At 35.6% G+C, this 19,496-nt stretch overlaps 1 protein-coding gene across 2 annotated transcripts; it reads left to right on the top strand.

The window, feature by feature from the left end:
- The first annotated feature begins 1,629 nt into the window (after positions 1-1,629).
- LOC124382899 (MORC family CW-type zinc finger protein 3-like) lies at positions 1,630-19,236 on the top strand. Of its 2 annotated transcripts, XM_046845231.1 has the most exons (19): positions 1,630-1,718; positions 4,982-5,054; positions 8,408-8,540; positions 8,658-8,881; positions 9,119-9,275; positions 9,601-9,745; positions 9,861-9,989; positions 10,113-10,232; positions 10,893-10,990; positions 11,464-11,565; positions 13,113-13,241; positions 13,938-14,012; positions 15,703-15,736; positions 15,998-16,093; positions 16,686-16,758; positions 16,848-16,881; positions 16,978-18,130; positions 18,245-18,537; positions 18,693-19,236. In XM_046845231.1, exons 1-19 carry the CDS (start codon positions 1,680-1,682, stop codon positions 18,835-18,837), a joined length of 3,252 nt encoding a protein of 1,083 aa, XP_046701187.1. In that variant the 5' UTR covers positions 1,630-1,679; the 3' UTR covers positions 18,838-19,236. The 2 variants fall into 2 exon arrangements, with proteins under 2 accessions (XP_046701187.1, XP_046701189.1); XM_046845233.1 differs by lacking the exons at positions 1,630-1,718; positions 4,982-5,054 and having other exon boundaries at positions 8,408-8,506.
- Positions 19,237-19,496: the final 260 nt, after the last annotated feature.

The following is a 19,496-nucleotide window of genomic DNA, read 5'->3' as shown; positions in this document are numbered from 1 at the left end:
CTTCTAGGTGTGTTAGAGCAGAAAAATCAGAAGGCTATAGCAAAATCCCAGTATACAGGACTGCAGCAATACAATATCATGTCTCTTTTTTTTCTTGAAGTTCCCTGTAACTCTTTATCCTACTTTATCTTACTGGCTTCATTCTAAGTAAAAAAAAACAACAGGCATGTATGTAGGCTGCATGCACAGTCCTTTTTGGTAAGAAGAATCTTTATTACTGAATGCATTGCTCTCCAAACAGAGCAAACACAGGGGCACATTTAGGTTTATTACCAGGTTGCTACCAAAAAAACAACAACGTTTTAGTGCACAAATCAATATGATCTAGCAATCTTGGAATAAATATCAGTAATTATCTATATGATTATATTAAGTAGAATTCATTTTAATAAAAACAATTAATCTCTCTATGTTTTATGGACGCATTTCAAACGAGTTTGTTGAAGTGCCTGAAAGATAAACAGTGAATGTGATAGGCACAGTGTTTAATACATAATTGTCTTCCACACATGCTCATACATTTTATATGTCTATTAAGTGAAAGACGCATAAATGGTTCATGTTGTGTTGTTCTCTGAACTGGATTGCCCTCTGAAAACCTTTTTTTTTTTTTTAAATAAACACATTCTGCCTTTATGGTATTACACCCTTTATTGGCTTTCGACTTTTATTTGTGGCTGTAATTTATTATCATGTACGTTAGCCATTGTATGTAATATTAAGTAACCTTTGTACCTTTGTAATATCTACGGAATTAGGGGTTGTAAAAATTACGTGCGAACAAAATGTACATTTCACTAACATTTTGAAGGTATTGAGTTAATACTTTGCTGTTAATATTAAAAATAAAATATTTTGCAATAATGGTAATTAATAAATTATAAATAAATGACAAAATATGGAATATTCTTGCTGGTTTCATTCCTGTTAAACCTGAACAACAGAACATCAGCTTGAAATTGGACTTGATCTGGTTCATAATAAATGATCAGATATCTTTTATAGAGATCCTCCCAAATTATTTTTTGTTAACACAGAGGTAAAAATTAACAAGTAAATAAGTGTCTTAGATTTTCTTGTGTGTCAGTGTGCTATACAAAATTAACAGTTCAGTAACAGTAATGAACAGTGGTGATATCTTTTTTTTTTTTTTTTTATTATTATTATTTGTATAGCATCTTTTCATTATTTGAAAAAGAAAAAAAAATCCTTATTCTAATAGCAAGCAATTATTATTTTTGGTAAATTGTATGTATATATGTATGGGTATATAAATTAAATATAAAGATATATATATATATATATATATATATATATATATATATATATATATATATATATATGTGTGTGTGTGTGTGTGTGTGTGTGTGTGTGTGTGTGTGTGTGTGTGTGTGTGTATGTATATGTATCAAGGTTATTGATGAACTTCCAGAAATAAACAAAATTAACTTAGAGATGTTAACTGTGGGATCAAAATGAAAGAAATTCTATCTATCTATCTATCTATCTATCTATCTATCTATCTATCTATCTATCTATCTATCTATCTATCTGTCTGTCTGTCTGTCTGTCTGTCTGTGTCTGTCTGTCTCAAATGGCGTATGTAGCTCCTGCAGGCTCCGCCCGCCCAGAGTCGGCCACGCCCACTTTGAGCTGCTCTGCTTGTACTGATTAGGAACATGGCGGCGAAGACAGATCGGGGAATACCTTTAAGCGCAGTAAGTCAAATACTTTACATATTCATCTGTAACCAGCAAACAACAAAACATATCAACGCATAGTGGCAATGTGTTGTCCGTGTGAAATTAAATATATCTCAATTCGTGCGTAATATTTGCATACATATTAGGGTGGAGTGAATTTGTTTATTTTTTGTCATCTAACCAGGTCTGTGTAATTCAGTGAAATAATGGTGTTAAATGACATTCTGTATGAACAGCTGAAAATATCTACTGATAACAGTACAGCAAGCGGAAGTTCCGTTTGTTATTGAACATTTGTCCAGTCTACCTTAAAACGCCCCTCACGTAGCTGCATGTGACCGATAGATGGCGCTATTGAATGCTTAATCTGCTGTTGATTGATTTGAGAGGATGCAGATTTTAAATTGATTATATATTTCATATAATATTTGATATGATAAAAGGATGAATAATATTTAATATTATATTACAATTTCTTTCAAAATCTTTTCCCAAATCATGGCACTGTTTATCATCTAATAATATTTCATCAGTTTAACTTCGGTTCAAAATCTGGAATTAATATTCCAGAAATGTTCACTGGACATGATGTCTGATTTGACACACTGGGGTCCATTAAAGTGCATTTAATTATAATACTTATACCACTATTTTAATAACAGTGAAGTGTTTAAGTTTAAAAATGAATAAAGAAAAAATGCACACATTTATACTCATGGGTATGAACAGGTTTATATGATGTCACGGTTTCACAACAAATGCATTTTTGAATGAAATGCCACAAAATCTATAAAAGAAATGTATATACACATATACTACTGGTCATGTTTAAATACCCCAATAAAAAAAAAAGGAAAAGAAAGAGTATAGGTTAAGTAAACCAAATCTGAAAATTAATGCACATTTCAGATTTATACCAAAAGTCTATCTATCTGTCTGTCAATGTTTTATATATACATACACTACTCGTCAAAAAATGTTAACATACCCCCATAAAAAAAAAAATAATAATAATAAACAGCTTGCTTGTTTTTGCCCCATTTTTTTAAAGGGAATAAGTACCGTGTTAAAACTTCTAGCTGTTCTGCAGCAATGTAAATAAATTAAGTTTTGAAATTTGATGCAAACGTTTTCTACAGGTGTCCCATTTATTTCTGTATAAAAGCAATGCTGGAACAGACTGTGTTACTACACCCTGTTAAACAATTACTGCACAGTATTGTATAGCTGAGAGTAGTATATTGCTCTAATAATGGCATGAAAGGGTAATTAGCAAAATAAGACATTATTATTATTATTATTATTATTATTATTATTATTATTATAATTATTATTATTATTAAGTCACAGTCCAGTTCAATTTGGGTAAAATTAGGGGGAAATGCAAAACATAAAATTGCTTGTATTTATTATTAATATTATTAATATTATTTTATTAATGCATTTTATTATTAACATTTATGAACATCAACAGTTTGTTTGGTTAAACATTATATAAAATAATATTTAATAAAAAATTAAATATAAAAATAAAAATTGAATAAATCAGTTGAATGCAATGATGTTAATATTATATTGATTAAAATTATTGAATCGATTAAATGGGCACCAATTACATTGATTAAATAAAATTTTATTATTGTGGCTTTTCGCTACGTCGTACTCTGTATGGACGTGTACGTGACAAATAAAATCAAAATTTTGTACACACACACACACACACACACACACACACACACACACACACACACACACACACAAGCAGTGTTCAGTGTTCAGCAGGACAGCTTGTAAATAACTATTGCTAAAACTTTTTCTCTTCATATAAGTCTAAAGTTCAATAAAGCTTCAAAAGCTTTATCTATAAAGTAAATAATCCTTAAACATGATTTTAAGGTGGACCAGAAAATCTGTAGAGGAATCCGAAGCACTGTGATTTCCTCATCCGAGTGTATGTTTCGTTTCTTCAGCAATGAAACTTTTCTCTGCAACGACAAGCTTAAGACGAAACCACATTATTGTTAACTATCAAAAACGTAAAAAAGGCGCGGTTTCCTTAAGAAACGTATGAGTTATCACACTTCGAGCGACTACTGGCCAGGTTTTATTTATTTTATCACTGGCATCTAATCCCAAGAAAGAAGTTTAAATATCTGATGTAGAAACTTTACCATATTAACATGGCTTTACTTCTTTTCTCGTGAATGAGACTGGAAAGATTAATAACTTTTATTTAACTTGCAGCTTGTTGTCTTAAGAAATAGAGAGCTACAAAACTTTCTAAAGACTTTCCATAAAGGCTTCTTACATAATACCACAAGGACATCAATTATTCTACATTATTCTGTATTTTACTGCTAAATAGCATGCTTTAAATAATTAATGATCAGTTTGCGTTGTGTTGCATGTTCACTGTGCTAGTCCATTTGAATGAGCAATATAGAAATATAAATATAGAATAATGGTGTAAATCTAAACGTGATTTGACTTGTAAGAGCTCTGCTGTTATAGAAAATGAATCAACAACCTTTTGATCATAAACCAGAATGAAAATTTAATGCAGTTTTGTATTTTATATGCTAAAACGAAGCACGATTTATTATATAGTACAGAATGTAGTGGTGGGGTTAGAGCATGTGTAATTATTTCTGTTTATTCTGTGATTTCTACTGATAAATACCTGTCTAGGCTCGACTGATGGTCTCACTGATAATTAATTTCTTGGAATACACTTGCAGAAATTGTTATAGAATAGATCATTTATATCACATTTAGATTTTTGATTTAGTGCATTTTTGTTCTGGGTTTAAATTTGGAACTGTTGAAACTATTTTTGTTGTTGAAATACTCCACTTGTTTTATATGCTAAGAAATGTACTTAATGATGCTTCATTAACAACTCACCATAATTATATTCCCTGCTTCATATCTATAAGTACTGCATTATCAGAACTGTCAGTTTTCACATCATCCGTACATGTTACACACACTATTGCTGATGCACAATATTGTTATTTCCATTACCACCCACTCTCACACTTTATGTACATTACTGATCTGTCATATACTTTGTATCCCTATTTAATACTCGTACTGTCTATATTGTCTAACATTGTCTGTTTGGTCTAAGCTGAATGTATAGTGTTATTTATGTCTATTCTTTTGAGAGTCACTAACAGCTGGAACCAAATTCTTGTGTGTCTCAACACACTTGACCAATAAACCTGATTCTAATTTTGATTCTGATTCATTGTCATATTGTGTTTTCTTGTTTAAAGGTTAATCCACGCTACCTGCATACAAACTCTACAAGTCACACAGGGCCGTTCAGTGCTATAGCAGAACTCATCGGTGAGTCACTATTCATTTCACTCCTTTTTTTTCTTTTCTTTCTTTTTTTCTTTTTTTCTTCTTTTTTTTGGTAAACACAACTCAGTAGCATCCGGAAACTCTGCTACATTTTCCAACAGCTGTCATATACATGATGCAGATGGGCAGATGCAAGTCCAAAATCTTCTTTTATTTAGCCAAAACCTAAAACACGAAATATTACAATAATGTGTCGGTGAAATTTGAAAGCCTGTGTCTCATCCTAAGTGTTTCATCCAACATAGATCTCAACTCAGGGCTGTAAAGGGTTTGTTCTTTCAATAAGTGCTAGCATGCTGGATTAGGTTTATTGATTTAGTTTACTTGAAGCTTTTTGTGGTAAAGCAGTGGAATGGATTTGACTGTGTTTTTATTTGTTGGGTTGCTTGCAGAGGAATGGTTTATGATACATACTGTAGTTTCTGTGCAATTCTATGATATGTGCTTCTCTGCCAAGGAATCTCCTATTATTTTAGTGGTAGGTGGTAGCTCAGGGTTTAAGGCACTGGTCTCTGGATTGGAAGTTTAAATATGAGCACCACAAAGCTGCAACTGCTGGGCCTTCGAGCAAGGCCCTCAACCCTCAACCCTTAACTGTTCAGTTATAAGTCTCTCGGGATAAGGGCATCTGCCAAATGACATAAATGTGAATGCATTTTACAGAGTGCTCTCATAGCTGTTTTTGAATGTTTTTCCAATATATTGGATGGGAAAGATGAAAAAAAGGGTTGATAGGACCCTAAATTGGCAGAAAATTCACGCACACCAAATTGTTATAGCTTAGTATTCAGGGGTTTGTCCAGGATAAAAAAAAAGGAAAAATTGTATATGTGTATGTATATGTATGTATATATAATATACATACAGTGAGGAAAATAAGTATTTGAACACCCTGCTATTTTGCAAGTTCTCCCACTTAGAAATCATGGAGGGGTCTGAAATTGTCATCGTAGGTGCATGTCCACTTTGAGAGACATAATCTAAAAAAAAAAATCCAGAAATCACAATATATGATTTTTAAACTATTTATTTGTATGATACAGCTGCAAATAAGTATTTGAACACCTGTCTATCAGCTAGAATTCTGACCCTCAAAGACCTGTTAGTCTGTCTTTAAAATGTCCACCTCCACTACATTTATTATCCTAAATTAGATGCACCTGTTTGAGGTCGTTAGCTGCATAAATACACCTGTCCACCCCATACAATCAGTAAGAATCCAACTACTAACATGGCCAAGACCAAAGAGCTGTCCAAAGACACTAGAGACAAAATTGTACACCTCCACAAGGCTGGAAAGGGCTACGGGGAAATTGGCAAGCAGCTTGGTGAAAAAATCCACTGTTGGAGTAATCATTAGAAAATGGAAGAAGCTAAACATGACTGTCAATCTCCCTCGGACTGGGGCTCCATGCAAGATCTCACCTTGTGGGGTCTCAATGATCCTAAGGAAGGTGAGAAATCAGCCCAGAACTACACGGGAGGAGCTGGTCAATGACCTGAAAAGAGCTGGGACCACCGTTTCCAAGGTTACTGTTGGTAATACACTAAGACATCATGGTTTGAAGTCATGCATGGCACGGAAGGTTCCCCTGCTTAAACCAGCACATGTCCAGGCACGTCTTAAGTTTGCCAATGACCATTTGGATGATCCAGAGGAGTCATGGGAGAAAGTCATGTGGTCAGATGAGACCAAAATAGAACTTTTGGGTCATAATTCCACTAAACGTGTTTGGAGGAAGAAGAATTATGAACACCATCCCTACTGTGAAGCATGGGGGTGGTAGCATCATGCTTTGGGGTATTTTTCTGCACATGGGACAGGGCACAGCACTGTATTAAGGAGAGGATGACCGGGGCCATGTATTGCGAGATTTTGGGGAACAACCTCCTTCCCTCAGTTAGAGCATTGAAGATAGGTCGAGGCTGGGTCTTCCAACATGACAATGACCCGAAGCACACAGCCAGGATAACCAAGGAGTGACTCTGTAAGAAGCATATCAAGGTTCTGGCATGGCCTAGCCAGTCTCCAGACCTAAACCCAATAGAGAATCTTTGAAGGGAGCTCAAACTGATCTAGAGAAGATCTGTGTGGAGGAGTGGGCCAAAATCCCCCCTGCAGTGTGTGCAAACCTGGTGAAAAACTACAGGAAACGTTTGACCTCTGTAATTGCAAACAATGACTTTCTCAGGTGTTCAAATACTTATTTGCAGCTGTATCATACAAATAAATAGTTAAAAAATCATACATTGTGATTTATGGATTTTTTTTTTTAGATTATGTCTCTCACAGAGGACATGCACCTACGATGACAATTTCAGACCCCTCCATGATTTCTAAGTGGGAGAACTTGCAAAATAGCAGCGTGTTCAAATACTTATTTTCCTCACTGTATATATATATATATATATATATATATATATATATATATATATATATATACAGTGAGGAAAATAAGTATATATATATATATATATATATATATATATATATATATATATATATATATACAGTGAGGAAAATAAGTATTGAAAATTGTTGAAAGAATGAAAACTGTGGAAAAGTAAAACTGAATTATATATATATATATATATATATATATATATATATATAAAATTCAGTTTTTACTTTTCCACAGTTTTCATTCTTTCAGTGGAACAGTGAAACAGTGGAACAGTGGAAAAGTAAAACTGAATTATATATATATATATATATATATATATATATATATATATATATATATATATATATATATATAAAATTCAGTTTTTACTTTTCCACTGTTTTCATTCTTTTTCAACAATTTATATTAACAGAAGAATGTAAAAAAAAAAAAAACATCCTGTAATCTGGGTACATTTGAAATTTAACTCTCATTTGGGAGTAAAATAATCGCTTTGCTTTGTTTTTGTTTTTTTTGTTTTGTTTTTTATTACCCAGCCAGTCAGACATGTTTTTACACCATTGTGTGTACATATACCACGCTGAGCATGAATTCAAAATAGGAAATCTTTGCCCATTTATATTTATTTCCATTTATTCAATGGTCATGAAAATACACAAGGCGCATTGTGTGATGGAGGGCAAAAAGGATTCTGATTTGCATCTTGTCTAAAACATTGAGCTGGAATCAACCTTGTGACCAGCAGTGTAGATTTCAGTCATGACTGTGGAGTTTCCAGGATTTGTTTGTTTAGTGGTTTGTTTGCATTTGTCAGATGATTTTATTTGAGCTAACTACAAATCCAAACACTCATATAAAACGAGAAACAGGCAAGTACTATAATATAAGTGATACAAACGACTCTTCTTTGTTTTTGTTTTTTTTCTACAGACAATGCTTATGACCCAGATGTCAGTGCAAAACAATTCTGGATTGATAAAACAGCAGTCAAAGGCCTGGATTGTCTCACCTTCATGGACAATGGAAATGGTATGGATTATGACACGATGCACAAAATGCTCAGGTATGAGTATGTTCGTGAAACCTACATTATGTATACAGTTTTTGTATGTATAAATTTTTTTTCCTGTTTTTTAATTTCAATGATCATATTTTTTCTTTCTCCCTGTCTGTCTTTCAGCTTTGGCTTCAGTGATAAGAAGGCAGTAAGAGGTCATGCTCCAGTGGGTCTTTACGGTAATGGATTTAAGTCGGGCTCCATGCGCTTGGGGAAGGATGCCATCGTGTTCTCAATGAAAGACAACACCAAGTGCGTTGGCATGCTGTCACAGACTTACCTTGAGAAGATAGAAGCACATAATGTCATAGTGCCTATTGTCATGTTTACCAACACTGGAGATACTGATATCCTTTATGCAGAGAGATTTAAAAAGTTTAGATAGACGTGAATAAATTGCATTGCTGGATTGAAGAAATTAAAGATTTTACCACTACAAATAAAAGAAGCTCAGCAATAGAAAAGTATAACTGCCTATAACAAGATTCTCAGTTTATGCACTGATATTAAGGTCTCATTTACGAATATTGAAATGCTTTCTGAGAGTTTAAATATTCAGTTTGTTCCTTAACCTTTCTGTTCACTCGGTGTTACACAGGAGTTTAAGGAAAGTCTTAAGGATATCCTGCAATTTTCTTTGTTCAACACCAAGGAGGAACTGTGGTCTGAATTCAATGCCATTAATGGCCCATGTGGCACCAACTCCAATGGAACTCGTATTATCATCTGGAACTTACGCAAGTAACCAGAGTGAATGAGACAGAAAGAAATAGGGGATGAAACAAGGGGGAAAAAATGATAGGAAGCACAGAGAAATTGTAATATAGATCGATGTTGAGTTAATAAAAGTGATGATCAATTCATTGTAGATTACACCAATCACTGAACACTGAAGAGGATTGTGGAGTCAATTGTGAATTTTCTCTCCCATTCCACTTACAGTTAGATATGTTTGTAATATGTTTTTGTTTAGAATTTGTATATTTTACTGAGGATATTGATGCTAGTTATAAATGTACGGTGTTCCTCATTGGGGTTTTCTACAATAAGGTTTGTTTTTCTGTAGAACGCTCTCAGATAAATTGGAATTTGACTTCGATAAGGATCGCTATGATATTCGGATCCCTATTGACATTAGTGAGAACAGTGCAGAGCCAAACAAGGAATCTGAGCACAAGACGTCAGCACCCGAGAGTGAATATTCGCTGCGGGTGAGATGCAGATTACAGAATACTAAAAATCGTTACAGTTTGCCAGCTCACTAAAATAATAATACTGGTCTGCACATGGTCACATGCTGTCTATATTTTTTTGCTCCTAAATCAGGCATACACCAGTATCTTGTATCTAAAGCCAAGAATGCAGATTAATATTAGAGGGCAGATGGTGAAAACTCAGCTCATTTCCAAAAGCTTAGCGCACGTCGACAAGGACTCATACAAACCCACATGTGTTGTATCCTTTTTTGCCAAATATGATGTGGTCGATGGAGTCTTTAACATCTGTTTATATACTTGCTGTCTAATGAAGCATATTTTTATTTATATTTATAACTTGATCCTTAAGTCTTTGTCTCAGAAAAAGGCAATAAAGATCACATTTGGCTACAACACAAAGAGCAGAGACCACTATGGATTGATGATGTACCACAAAAACCGCCTCATCAAAGCCTATGAACGTGTCGCTTGTCAGCGCAAAGTGAGGATCGTCCAGTTTGTATAGTTTTTAACATTTAGAAATAAGCAGCATTGTATTATTTATTTTTGTTTTGTTTTGGGGTGAAAAACCAAGAAAGCTAACAATAGTAAAACAATATTACATCATAGTGGCTGTGTACTGTTTGTATTGTCATTTTAAAGCAAAAGTTACAAGCCATCATGTTTACACATTAATATCCAGGGGGATGTTTTTGTAATCTGGAACCGGAGAATCTGAAAGAAAACCACGAGTGTCAAATAAAGACATGGCCTGATGTAAACAAACTTTGTCAGAAGTGCAAACATTTCCAAATTTGAAGCAGATTCGAGGTCAGGAAAGAAAAAGCCCATGTTCAGAATATGTACAAACATGAAACATTAAGCTTGGTTTGAATCAGAAATATGAAAGAACTGAGCATATACTCCAATGAAGTAGAGTCACTTATACAGTGTGAGAATGCGTCTAATCAGGATCTGGATAAATGATGAGTGGAGTTCATGGTGGCCATGTATGAGGGCAGTGCTATTATCCATTATGATGCTATTACGATTACAAAATTGCATTAAACATATAATATTTCAGGATAACAAAAAAGCATGCATGTTCTTTAATTTCTTTTTACATAGGCACAAGGTTTACAGTTTTTATTGTTATTACCAGGCTAACAACACAGGAGTGAGAGTTATTGGGGTGATAGAGTGTAACTACCTCACCCCAATGCACAACAAGCAGGACTTTGATAATACAGAAGAGTACAGGTGTGTATCTAAATACCACTGTCATTTAAAATGAAATTTCCTGTTCCATGTGTTAAAGGATTGTTCACACCACATATGTGCATTTCTAAATACCTCCTTTCTTCTTCCTCTTTCTCTTTATCCTCTAAAGTATGCATTTTTTTTTAATAGCTCATTTCATACATTTCATTGTTCAATTAGCATTTTGTGCAAATGACAAATTAATTTCAAACTTGCCTGCCAAAGCCGCTCTGCCTTCAAGTATTTTAGGACTATTGTATGGGTTTGAGGATGAAAATGCTCTTTTGGGGTCTGTAATGTAATAGAGGAAAGGACAAAGTGATTCTAGTGAATGGTCCTTGGTGTGGCCCTGTTAATCAGCTGGTTCCTTTTGTGCCATCCTAAATGAAAACATCCTGAATAAATGCAGTGATCTATGCTAATTTTGTATATAGAAGTGGAAATGATGTGTTAAATGTATTTTGTTTGTGCAGGAGAACCATCCAAAGTTTAAATACTAAGCTTGAGGAATATTGGAAGGAAATCCGTCATAGACGTCTGCAAAAAAACTGCATTGTACCCATTGAAGATGAGGTGTAAGTAAAAATGCATGCACACACATGCCACCACACACAGACAATTTTCTTCTACATTTCAAATACATGACAGTAGGGGGATTAGCAACTTAAAGTTGTGCATGGTACCGTACGATGACCTTGTGTCCCTTTCTGGATATCTTCCATTACATCACATTTCAGTAATGTTCTTGGTAAACGTAAAAAATTAGCATTGGAGTGCACACAAACCAAAGCTTATCTGTGAGCAAAACAACTACATATCAAAGCATGTTTGTGTTTTGCATTCAGATTGCTTTAGTCTGTCATTCCTAAACACTTTTCCAGTACTACAGCAGTTTCTGAGCTGTTGCTCCATGACTAGGATATGCTGTTTTCAGTCAGTGATCTGACACTCTCACAGTTCTGATCAGACTTTCACTTTATGATGAGATTTGTTTTATATTTAAAATGTATTTGAATATTGTCAATATTGGGTGTCAGTTGTGCCAGAGAAAATTTTCTCAAAATATTGGTATAGATTAGTGTTCAGGGGGATATCCAGCAGAAAATTCATTTCTATTTCCACTCCTTTGCAAGCAGTTTATATCAACAGAAGAATGTGAAATAAAACGGCATGTAAACTGGGTACATTTGAAATTAAGACTCTCATTTCGCACTCAGACACAATTTGCACCATTTCCTCTACATATACACAGTGTGTGAATTCGACATCAGTTGTTTTTACTAATTGATTTAGGTTTCCAAATTTGCCTGGGAAAGCCTAACTACCTTCATGGATTTCAAGAGTAACATGTATGGGTTCTAGGAGGAAAGTGCTAGATCTAGGTTTTAGTGGTCTATAATAAAATAGTGCACTGAATCAAGTGATTCTAGTGAATGGCTTTTGGTGTGGCCTTGTTTAGAAACTACATTTCCAAATTCATCTCCAAAATCAGCTGTGTACACTTGTTTCATTTGTTCCATCAGAAAGGATTGTAATGTGAGTCACATACACACACACACACACACACACACACACACACACACACACACACACACACACACACACACACCTACATTTCTCATTTCAGGTACACATTATTCTGGAATTGACTATAATATTATTGTAGTGTATTTGGACCAAAATGGATATTTTGTTCAAAATGTGTAACGTATCTTTATTGCTTCCTTCTGATACCTTATGCACCATATAATGTTGATATAATATTTTATTATTGATCAAATTAAATAATTCTTTCAATTGCATGGCACTTTATTATGTAATTCATAAAATCACGCAGGTGCAGGTCAAGAAATGAATGTAAAATATCAGAATGTATAAAGAAAATACTGATCCTAGTATTGGCGTACAGAAAAGCATTTTAGAATGCACCACCACATTTCAGATCTTTCGGCAGGCAGATTTCCACCAAGAACAGGAATCAAAAGCTACCTCAAAAAGCTGACCTAAAGCTACATGATAAACTGTCTAAAACAGTGTAAATGAAGAATGGACAGAAATGCTAGGTGGGGTTTATGAGATTGTTCAATATATAAAAGATCTGTGTGTTTATGTGGACTTGCAGGAAGCAACCAGATCAAAACTGGGTTCAGTGCAACGATTGTAACAAGTGGCGAAAACTTCCTGATGGCATCGATAGTGCAAAGCTACCTGAAAAGTGGTTCTGCCGCATGAACCCTGACAACCAGTACAGGTTAGTTTGTGTGCATAAGAACGTGTATGTACAGTATATTTGTGTGTTTCCCTGTGCAAATGTATATCTTTGTGTATGCGTGTGTGTGTGTGTGTGTGTGTGTGTGCAAAGACGTATGATATACATTTAAAAAAAGATATTGTAATGCTGCATATTATGATCATGATTCACCCTACATGGCCATGTGTTTGGACACACAAACAACACAGTGCAGTATGTTCCTTCCTATAATATTATCACAAAGCTAACAGCAGAGAATTTTCTAGAATGTCTTTTTGTGTTGTAACATTTAGATTTTACTTCACTGGCACTAAGAATTCTAGACCAAACCTGTTCCAGCAGGACTATGCCACTGTGGCAAGGCAAGGCCTGTAAAGACATTACCCTGTAAAGACACAACCCAGCTAAAAATCTTTAGCGTTATTTAGAATGCTGTCTACACTCCAGGCCTTATTATCTAGCATCAGTGCTTCACCTCAAAAGCCTTTCCAGAAGAGTTTATATTTTTATAATAGCAAAGGGAAGTCAATCTGGACTGGGATGTTCAACAAGATATGAAATACATGGTCATACTTTTGGCCATATAGCAGAAACTCTAAACTGAGGTCATGATAATGGCATGTGGACTCCATTAATTTTTACAACAATTCATTTTTTATGCACCATCCAAAAATACAATGTGTTCATTTCTTTCAGGAGTTGTACAGTTGAACAAGAGCTTTCAGATTCAGAAGATGAACAGCCCAGAATGCAAAAAACCTACAAAGTGCAGTACGTATTTACACTAAAGATTTATTTTTATAAATATATATAGTCTGACCCCCTTCCAATTTTTTTTCAGTTTTATGATGTTGCAGCCTGATACTACAATTTTATTTTACATTTTTTTCCTCATTCATCTGCACTCAGTACCCTATGAAAGTGAAAATCTAATTCTAGACATGTCTATAATGTTTTTAAATAAAGAAAAAAAAACTGAAATATCGCATGCACATTAGTTTTCAGACCCTTTACTCAGTTTCCAAGTTGAAGCCCATTTAGCAACAATTACAACCTCTAGTCCTTTTCGGTATGGCGCAACAAGCTTTGCACACCTGGATTGGAGGATTTTTTGCTGTTCTTCATGACAAATCCTTTCAAGCTGGTGTAGGTTGGATGGGGACTTACAAAACAGTCTGGTTGCACCACTCTAGGACATGCACAGAGTTGTCTTTAAACCAAATCCTGTGTTGTCTTGGCTGTGTGCTTAGGGTTGTTGTCATGTGGGAAGGTGAACCTTTGGCCCAGACTAAGGTGCTGAGCACTGTGGAAAAGTGAACAAAGTAAACACTCCCACAGCATGATGCTGCCACCATCATGCTTCACTGTTGAGTTGGTTTTGTGGTGCCTGTTTTCTCCAGACAGAACATTTAGAATTGAGGTGACCCAGTTCAGTCTTGGTTTCATCAGACCAAAGAATCTTGTTCCACACAGTCTGAGACTCCTTCAGGTGCTTTGGGATTAAAGATTTAAATTAGAGATTTATGGAGGCCACAGTGCTTGGGAATCTTCAGTGCAGCAGCAATTTTTGTAGCCTTCCCCAGATCTGTGCCTTGCATAATCTGCTTTCTGAGCTCTTAAGGCAGTTGCTTTGACCTCATGGATTGTTTTTTTTTTTTCCATGTCCAGTCAAATTAATTTATCACAGGTAGACTTTTGTCAAGATGTAGAAACATCACAGCAATGTTTAAGAGAATTGGGAGGCACCTGAGCTAATTACTGAATTCTTACACTAATCAGGTATAACTTTATGGCCACCGATCAGGCCAACATTAGTGACCACCCGTTTTGCTGCCAGAACGAGAATGAAAAGTGTTAAGTTCTTCAGCAATTTGAGCTACAGGAGCTCACCTGTTGGATCAGACCAGACAGGCCAGCCTTCCCTCCCCATGTGCATCAATGAGACTTGGCCACCCACGACCCTGTCACCGGTTCACCACTGTTCCTTCCTTGGAGCACTTTTGATAGATACTGACCACTGCAGACGAGGAACATCCCACAAGAGCTGCAGTTTTGGAGATGCTCTGACCCAGTCGTCTAGCCTAGAGTGTCAAACTCGCTCAAATTCTTACGCTCGCTTCTAACATCAACTTTGAGCACAAAATGTTCACTTGCTGCCTCCCACTAACAGCTGCCATAATGAAAAGAAAATCAATGTTATTTAATCACAGGTCGTGATGTCATGATATTATGCCTGATCGGTGTATGTACACGTGATATTTATTAAAATAAATTAAATAAAAAATTTAGATGTTTCCAAAATTCTGTTTTCACTTTGTCATTATTTGGTTCAGAGCGCAGATTAATAAGAAAATAAATCAATCAGGCTGCAACATAACATTGGAACAAGTGAAGGGGGTCAGAATTCTTTCCAAATGCAATGTTTATGTATGTAAACACTTGTACATGTGTTTTCAAACAGCGAGAAGTTGGAGAAAGAGAAGCACAAACAGCAGGTGATGTCCATTTTAATTAGATTTGTTAGGTGATGTTCTTGTTTTGTTCCTGCAAAATCACTGCATTACCTGCTTACCAGGTTACTGATTCCACCATCAGCATTAAGGAGGAATTGGAATATGTGATCTTTGTACCAGCTACTAAAACAAAGTCTATAATAATGATATTGGATATGATTGCTAACTATTATTAATTTTTTTTTTCACTATATTGACAATATTGTTTGTACAATAATCTGATTGGTCATGTGTCTATTTCAGAAGGAGCAGCAGCAGAGGGCGGAAAAGGAGATTATCGTACATCTGGCCAAACAAAACGCTAAACTCAGAGTCCTTCAGCATCAATTCAAACTTGGCGTGAGAACATTTATAGAGACCTATTTTATAGATGTAAAAGACTAAGACAAAAAAGAGGAGATACACTAGAACACTATATAATTAAATGTACTATATGTAATGTACTATATACCCGCTTTATTTATATTTTCTATTAATTTAAACTCCTCCATAATTTATTATACAATGTGAATCAACTGTGGTCTATGTGCAAAGGGCAAAAAATGAATTGATTGCTCTCTAATAGGCTTATTTCCTAGAAGAGTGCCTAGGTAGGTGCAGGGAAGTAAGGACTGCATAAAATGAGGTGAAGTAAAAGCTCAGGCAAAACTCACAGTACACATACTGTGTACAAAAATTGATGAGGAAAGTCAAGACGGCTCCTTGGTTGGCCTGATCTGGTGTGGTCTCAGCTGCCCTGTTTGATTTAGATATTGTAAAAGCCAAGAGGGTAATCTTAAACTGGGAGACATCAATTGATAACAAAAAGAGTTTGAGTGAGTATAATGAGCTATTGAAAATGACCTGCTTCATTGTCTAGGTTCACCTTTGTAACAAATGAAGTTTTATACAATAATGCATGTGTGTGACAGTGTATAACTTACACTCACAGAACAGAACAGAAGAGAATTCACCCCGGGAAATGTCCAGCTCTCCACTCAGTTCCCATTCCCACAGACTTGCAGGTGAGAGCCTGTTTTTTCTTGTGGGTGCATATACATTATGTCTCTGTATTTACTAAATAAAAGGTTACTTCTGTCATTGCACTCTGCAGGATCCAGTCCATCTTGTACTCCAATTTTAACAAGGTAATATCATGTCTTCATGACTTATTTTGTCTTTTGTTTTTTCACAATAACATCACATAAAGCACATCTGAATAATTTCATTTCCCTTCACTTCAGGAGGAAGAGAGCCCAGAGCCCATGCCGAGATAACGGCGAGACGAAGAGAGCCAGAAAACGAGTCAGTTTTGGCGCCAACATACCAGGCAGTCCATCGACATCCACGGCGATCCTTAAGGACTGTTTCTCACCAAACATAGACAGTAGAGATGATGATGGTGATCATGCAGCAGAAATAGATAATGAAACAGTGCCAATGGATGATGATGATGAGGATAATGACATAACGATTATTGAGAGCATCAGTTCACCAAGGCCAAAGTCAGCAAAAGGAACAATTGATATTGCTATTGTAAAAACCGAGCCAGTGGGGAGTCAGGAAGAGTTGGGAAAACAAAAGGATTGTCCTGACAGTGATACCACAGTGTCCAAGGAGACAGCTACAGCACATCTACCCTCAGTCTCCTCTAAAGAAGTCAGCATTGGTACACAGACTCACCAAATACTAATATTGAAACAAGAAGACAAGGATTCAGGACAACCAGACAATGAAAAGTGCAACAATAGTGATGGCAGGCATTTTGAATCAGGAAAAGATCCCTCTCCAGTAGACAAAAATGCAAACAAACACATGAACTCTATCATTGAGGAAAGAATAACCCAACAGACCAGTGTACCACATATAGAGGAAGAAAACCTAGATAGAAACGAGAGTACATTAAACCCAGAAGAAGAACTAAGCCGAAGAAACCACTCAGATGAAATAAGCCCAGGTGCGCAGGGTACAGCAACATTTGAAAAATCAATTCTTAATTTAATGGATGCCCAGACGCAGCAGGACAAACTGCTAACACTCCTGGAAGAGGCGGCACAGGAGCGAGATAAGAGCCATGCTCAGCTGCTTCTCCTAGGCTCTGAAGTAGATGAGCTGAAGAAGCAATTGCTGGAGCTCACACTAAAGAAGGAGCACAGCCACAATAGCACACAGACCAACCCAGAGGAGGGGCCAGACTACAAAATGCTGCATTTGCAGGGCAAAGAAGAGATAAAGCAGCTCCAAGATGAGCTCGGAAAACTAAAGATGGAGAAAGCAGAGATGGAGAGAAGAGGCCAGGGAGCGTCGTTAGAGTGTGATGATCTGGTTTGTCAGATTGACACGTTGTTAAGGGAAATGGACCAGAGAAATAAGGAGAAAGAAGAGTTAAATGAAAAGGTAGAGAAAAAAACACAATAAAAAGAAATATGCCCAGTTAATAAAGAACAATGATTTAATGTCATACAATTTTTATTTTGACCTTCTACCAATGTACATCATTTTCACACACAGGTGGACAGTCTACAAAAACAGAACTGCACATTGTCGAGCTGCTGTGAGAGTCTGAAAAAAGATTTAGAGGAAATGAAGACTAAAATTGTAAAGATCGAAAATGTGCAGGCAGAAGATCAAGGAGTCCAGACAGATTTCGCTGTTTTCTCCCACGAAAAAAGTGCAACAACTTCAGCACACGCCTCCACCTCAGGAAGAGGAACAGACTCACACTCGATGCAACATGAAGCACAGGAGAGACCAGAGATGGCAGCAGAGATCAAACAAGAAACCAGTAATTTACAAACATACAGGTAAAATCTCAACTGCACAATATAAATAAAATCTGTATAATATCTCCACACAGTGATACAGTTTGTGTTGTTCAAAATGATTTGAGGCTGTAGATTATTGACACAATAGACATAAAACTATAGAATTAATCAAAGTTGGTTTCCCCCCCCCCCAGCCTCAAATTGAGAGATCTCAGACAGAAAGTGGCACATCTCCTGGTCACCTTTGTCCCTGCACTGGACCTTCAGCAGGTGAACTATGATTGCGACGTCATCGATGAGATTCTCACTCAAGTTGTAGATGAAATCTCTGCTACATAAAAACCAGAAGTGTGGTTACCAGAAGAGCACCGTCTTTAAAAACCCATTAATTATAGTTATATTTTGAGTAAATAATGCATAAAGATACACAAGCACTGATTATTTTTTTTTTTTATGTCTTTGGATTTTACTTGCTTTAAAAGTTTGCATTAAATGAATGTTAAATACATTATTTAAATGAATAAATATATAATTGTTGACATTATTGCCATATATTATGATTAAGCAAATTAATTATCGGTTTATAAACGATTAAAATTTTTATTTTATTTTTTTTTTAACTATTACGTCTGCTTATTTTATTATTATCCCCATGCTTTTATAAATGTGTATATTTGTAAATGAGGAATGGCACATGTTTAAATAAGTTCGAATAAACAGAAACCTGTCTTTTTTTTATTCTTAGTTTTACTTCTTTTTTTTACAGGAACCAATTTCTTACAGTTTCATCTGAACAAGTTGTGATTTCCTGTTTTCCTTTTTGCGCCTTACTAAGTAACGATAGCACATTACGTCTGAGACCACACATGCGCCACCTGAAAGGCTGCTACACCACCCTCGTGCATCATCAAAGAAGTACACGCTGTCACGCACATCAGTGTTGGATATTTCCTGTTATCATTTAAATCTCAATCAAGGCTCCAGGTTTTGTTGTCTAT

This window comes from Silurus meridionalis, chromosome 3 (assembly GCF_014805685.1).
Source record: "Silurus meridionalis isolate SWU-2019-XX chromosome 3, ASM1480568v1, whole genome shotgun sequence".
Lineage (NCBI taxonomy): Eukaryota > Metazoa > Chordata > Actinopteri > Siluriformes > Siluridae > Silurus > Silurus meridionalis.
This window is presented reverse-complemented; position numbering and strand designations above follow the sequence as displayed.

Bases quoted from the DNA above. Each gene is read 5' to 3' on its own strand.
- LOC124382899 (XM_046845231.1), top strand. From the start codon at position 1,680: ATGGCGGCGAAGACAGATCGGGGAATACCTTTAAGCGCA. The intron at 13,242-13,937 runs GTTAGTTTGTGT...CATTTCTTTCAG, and splicing joins AACCCTGACAACCAGTACAG to GAGTTGTACAGTTGAACAAG. The intron at 16,759-16,847 runs GTGAGAGCCTGT...TGCACTCTGCAG, and splicing joins CCATTCCCACAGACTTGCAG to GATCCAGTCCATCTTGTACT.